The sequence below is a fragment of the Dioscorea cayenensis genome, chromosome 9 (assembly GCF_009730915.1).
Source record: "Dioscorea cayenensis subsp. rotundata cultivar TDr96_F1 chromosome 9, TDr96_F1_v2_PseudoChromosome.rev07_lg8_w22 25.fasta, whole genome shotgun sequence".
NCBI classification, from domain to species: domain Eukaryota; kingdom Viridiplantae; phylum Streptophyta; class Magnoliopsida; order Dioscoreales; family Dioscoreaceae; genus Dioscorea; species Dioscorea cayenensis.
The window spans coordinates 7,080,186-7,085,991 of NC_052479.1; the positions used below are offsets into that span (position 1 = coordinate 7,080,186).

At 37.9% G+C, this 5,806-nt stretch overlaps 1 protein-coding gene across 1 annotated transcript; it reads right to left on the reverse strand.

Annotated features, from left to right (window-relative positions):
• Window positions 1–1,792: 1,792 nt before the first annotated feature.
• Window positions 1,793–2,675, reverse strand: LOC120268441. The gene is made up of 2 exons (XM_039275850.1): window positions 2,366–2,675; window positions 1,793–2,223 (listed from the first exon to the last, which is right to left on the reverse strand). Exons 1-2 carry the CDS (start codon window positions 2,673–2,675, stop codon window positions 1,793–1,795), a joined length of 741 nt encoding a protein of 246 aa, XP_039131784.1.
• Between the last annotated feature and the right edge of the window lie 3,131 nt (window positions 2,676–5,806).

Here is a 5,806-nt window from a genome sequence, read left to right on the forward strand (position 1 = left end):
TTTCAAAAGTGTTCATCATTCCTGCTTTAAACTCATCAATTAACAATTCCGACGATCCTAAATAAATAATGTCGTCAACATACAAACAAACCAGTATCATACCATTGCTTCCTTTCTCCATCCTTTTGTATAAAGTGGGTTCATTTACACTTTGTTCAAACCCATGATGTATGAAATAATGATCTATCTTGCTATACCAAGCTCTTGGAGCTTGTTTCAAACCATATAAAGCCTTCCTTAATTTATAGACTTTATCTTCACTTCCTTCAATCACAAATCCCTCTAGTTGATCAACAAACACATCTTCTTGAAGCTCACCATTCAAAAAAGCACTTTTCACATCAAGTTGATAAATTGGCCATTGTTGCTGTGATGATAGTGCGAGAAGAACTCTTACTGTTTCCAACCTTGCAACTGGTTAGAATGAATCGTCAAAGTCCACTCCTTGCACCTGTGAATACCCCTTTGCCACTAACCTTGCTTTGTGCCTTTGAACAATTCCATTTGCATGAAATTTTGTTTTGAATATCCATTTTAAGCCAATGGTATCCTTTCCTTCTGGTAGATTACAAAGTTCCCATGTTTTATTTTTCAGAATTGCTGTGATTTCTTCTTTTCATAGCTTCTTGCCATTCTTTCTTTGAAGCAGCTTCTTCATAGGTGATTGGATCCATGATAGTAAAAGCATAGGAATAAGATTCATATAATTCTTTTAAAGTTCTAACCTTTGAAACTGGAGTTTCTCCATCTGAGGAATTATTGCCGTTTGTACTTTATGAATTGTTGTTGTTTGGTGTGGTCCCACCATCTAAATTGTTATTGTTTGATGTGGCCCCACCATTGGAATTGTTATTATTTGATGTGAGTAATGGATCTGAAGCAACTTCAATTGAAATCCTCTCTTGTATTGTTGCTTCAGTATTCCAATCCCATTTTGCACCATCATTGAATACAACATCTCTACTTATTATAACTTTTCCATCCACTGGATTATATAACTTATATGCCTTTGATTCATTTGAATAACCGATGAAAATGCATTTCACTGATTTATCATCTAGCTTTTGTCTATTGTGAGAATTTATCATGGAGTATGCTATGCAGCCAAATATTCTCAAATAACTAACAGTAGGCTTTCATACCTTTCCAAGCTTCAAAAGGAGTAATATCTTGCACTGCTTTTTTTGGTGATAAATTCAGTAAATGCATTGTTGTTACTAATGCCTCAACCAAAAAATAATTTGGAAGATCCTTCTCCTTCAACAAACTTTGAACCATTTCAACCACAGTTCGATTCTTCCTCTTCGCAACCCCATTTTGCATAGGTATATACGGTGCTGTTAGTTGCCTTTGTATCCAATTCTCGGCACAAAATATCTTGAATTCATTAGAAAGAAATCCCCCTCCTCTGTCTGAACGCAAGATCTTGATATTCTTGCCAGATGCTTTCTCCATTAAAGCCTTGAACCTTCTGAATTCTTCAAAGACTTGGGACTTGAATTTGATGAAGTATACCCAACTCATTCGAGTATAATCATCTGTTATAAATAGTATTTGTTACCTCCAAGAGAAGTTGTTTGCATATGACCACACACGTCTACATGTATAAGTTCGAGTGCTGTTGAAGCTCGCCAATTTGCATTTTCTGGAAAAGTCCTCCGATTTTGTTTCTCATAAATACAAGCCTCACATACTTCATTTTGATCAATTTGAGGTAAACCATACACCATCTCCTTCTTGCCCATATCTTAAGTGCCATAGTATAGATGAGTTTTGTTCAGTTGAGACCAAGCTAACATTTCATTCTTGAAAGATCAAGTGGAAACATTTTGTTTGCTGTCATCTGTACTTTGGTTACTAATTGCCCAATCTCTGCATCTTTAATATAGCATGTTTCATTTGAAAATAAGACTGAATACCCACTAAGTATTAGTTGGCTAACACTCAATAGATTATACGCAAGATTAGGAACATAGTGAACTTTGTGCAATAAATTCACTTGCCCTTGTGATGTTGTGAAAGCCACAGTCCCTTCTCCATTTACTATCATTTCTTTATCATCACCCAACTTTACCTTTTGCCTCTTTGATTCATCCAACTCACTGAAAAAATCTCTTTTTCCGGTCATATGATTAGAGCACCCACTATCTATCAACCATGCTTCATCTAAACCTTCTTCTGTCCCATTATTTGCCATGAACAAGTTTGATTCTGCATTGCTTTCTGCCACATTCACAACTTTATCCTTATACCAACAATTTGCTTTAATATGCCTATATTTCTCTACAGTGATGACATTGCACATTGCTTTTGTAATTTCTTTGATCTTGATTGAACTGCCTTTGTTTGATATTTCTCCCTCTACCTCTTCCATGACTCTTGGCTCTATAGAAACCTCTACCTTGGCCTCTTTCTACTGGCTTTTTATGGTGCTTTAAATTGGAGGCTTGAAAAGCCTTTTCTTCTGATTTTTCTGCAGATTTATTAAGCCTCACTTCATGTGCTTGAAGTGATCCACTTAGTTCATCAATTGATAACTGAGTGAGATTCTTAGACTCCTCAATAGCTTCCACCACATGATCAAAATGTGGTGTTAAACTTCTTAACACCTTTTCAACGACCGTTTGATCAGTGATATTATCTCCAAATACCCGCATCTGATTGATGATTGCCATCATCCTGGAAATGAACTCTTACACTGCCTCATTATGCTTCATGTTCATTGTCTCAAATTCTTGCCGTAGGGTTTGTAATTTCACAATTATCACTCTTGAAGATCCTTGAAATTCTCTGTAAAGATGTCCATGCTTGTTTGGAGGTTATTGATGTTGCTATTCTGGAAAAAATGGTTCCATGGACTGCCTGTTGTATATAGAATAGAGCCTTTGAATCTTTCTTTTTATTTTCCTTCAATCTTGCATGATCTTCATCTAAATTGTTATATCCAGTCTCCACAAAATCCCATAAATCCTGTGATTTGAACGATGTTCTCATTTTTATGCTCCAGACATCATAGCTTTCCCCTTTAAACACTGGGAGAATAGGATGAGATGCACTCCCATTTGCCATATGACCTTGATCTTTTGGAAACCTGTGCTCTGATGCCACTTTGAAGAGTAAAAAATAGAAAAAATGAATGATTTGCAGAGAATGAGGTTTCAAAAGAATGCAACTAACTTTGATTATGAAAACGAATTGAAATTAATTCTCATTTCAATCTGAGACATTTATAATAGCTATTACAGTCTTTAATTGCATTCTTCTGTCAAAGGTTGCATTCATGAAACAACACTAATATAATTGCAAATAACTGAGAACTTAACTGAAACCAAATTAACTGCTTCATAACTTTCCACATTGGTTGCCCCTTGGACAATTACATGATTCTTCAACATACCAAGCCTTGGGGGCTTGCTCCAAATCGTAGAGCGCCTTTCTTAGCTTATACACACAATTTTCTTTCCCTTCGATTTCATACCCATCTGGCTATGTGACAAACACTTCTTCTTGATTTTCTCCATTCAAAAACGCCGTTTTTACATCAAAATCATATACTCTCCAACCTGAGTGAGCAGCAAGAGCAAATAACAGTGAAACAGTCTCTAAGCGAGCCACCGGTTAGAAGACCTCGTCAAAATTGACTCCATGCTGCTGAGAATAACCCTTGGCCACAACTCTGGCTTTCAACTTTGCTACACTACCTCGAGCATTGAATTTTGTTTTGAAGATCCACTTGAGACCAACAGCTTTATTCCCTACAGGGAGGTCACATAAATACCAATTGTTATTGTTGATAATTGATTGAATCTCAATATCCATTACTTCCTTCCAACCCTTGCTTCTTACATCCTCCTTAAAATCAGTTGGGTCCACCATGTGCAATGCAAAAGTACAGATACTGTATATGTCTGATAGTAATCTAGTCTTCCTTGGTGGAGACCCATCAGTAGGTGCCACTGAAGAACTTGAATCCTCACGAACTGAGACAAGGGTTGTAAGCATTGGAGTCTCGTAGGCCTGATCTCCAGGAATTTTGGTGCTTGGAGCTTCATGAACTGAACTCCTTGGTTCTTCTGTATCATCTCCAAGCCTCATCATCTGACCTCCGCCTTATTTCTCCTCCCCTTGCCATCAAAATCCTTCATGAAAGACAATGTCCCTACTTACAATAAATTTGCAAGACACTGGATTATACAATTTGTATGTCTTGGACTTAGATGAGTACCCAATGAAAACACATTTTTCAAACTTCTCATCAAGGTTTTGGAGCTTGTGAGGGGGAAAAAGAGCAAATGCAATACACACAAATACTCTTAAATAACTTACAGCTGGTTTGAAGCCATGCCCAGCTTCATAGGGAATCTTCTTGTGCAATGCTTGTGTTGGCAGCGATTAATCAAGTGAATTGCCATTGAAATAGCTTCCCCCATAACTTAATTAGAAGACCACCACTTTTGAGTAGACCACGCGCCATCTCAACCATAGTTCGATTCTTTCGCTCCACAACACCATTATGTTATGGTGTGTAAGTAGCTGTGAATTGTCTCTTAATCCCAAGAGCTTCATAGCATTTTTGGAACTCAACTGAGGAGAATTCTTCTCCTCAGTCACTTCTCATAGCTTTAAGCTTTGAACCAGTCTGCCTTTCCACCATAGCATGAAAAACAAGGAATTTTTGGAAGGCTTCTGACTTGTTTCTGAGGAAATACACCCAGCATCATCTGATATAGTCATCAACAAGCAGGAAGAAATACTTGTCAGCACTGAGTGATTCTTCACTCATGGGTCCATATAGATCCATGTGCACAAGCTGCAGACATGAAGATGCTCTTCGGGTCACCCCAACTGGAAAACTAGCCTTTGATTGCTTTGCCAGCACACAATCTTCACATGGTGTATCTTGTTTCCGTTCTGGGATTCCAACCACCATATTTTTTTTTAAGCTAAGATCTGTAGACTTCTATAGTTTAGATGCCCAAACCTAAAATGCCATAATTCTACTGGATTTTGACCTATAACTACAACATTTAATCTTCCTATGTTTGAAATATCCAAAGGAAACATGTTGTTTTTGGTTCTTTGGATTGTGATAATCTGATTTTGAGTTTGATTATCACTAATTATACACCTGTCACGACTGAACACAACATAGTAACCCTCTCTTGCGAATTCATTATCAGCCAATTGAAGTGTCATCCGAGTTAGAAATCCCCCTGTAGTTGTAGCACAAAAATTTTATACTATTCATGAAAACTATAATCATAAAAGTGACCAAACCAAACAAAAGTTTAAAAAACAACTGTAGTACAAAAGGATACAATCTGGAGCTGGTGATATTTTTATGTCTTTTTTGGGACACGGGACAGTCTTTATCTTTCCTCTGTGAACTATTGCTTCAATTTTAGTATCATTCTGATAATGAGCGATAGTCATCTCCTTGTCAGAAGTATCCCTAGGAACACCCCTTTCCTCCATCAAGTGTGTCTACGGCCACCACCCAAGACAATTGCCCAACACGTGCCCCAGACTGGAAACCTGCTGTTGCCACATGCTTGTAGAGGTAACAGTGTCTGGTCACTGAGGAGTTGTACTTGGTCCATGACAAAGACCTCGGCCATGATGGCGCTAAACCACTAGGTATGGGCCAAAGCTTGGATCATCTTCCGGTGCCTTCTCAGACTCGACGCTTTGGCCATCTCCCGAATCCTCATGATCCACTTCAATGTTCCTTTGTCATGCCTTGTTAAGTTGCATTTCCTGAGATTCAGAGCTTTGATGACCAACTGGCCCTGAACACCCTGTAGGT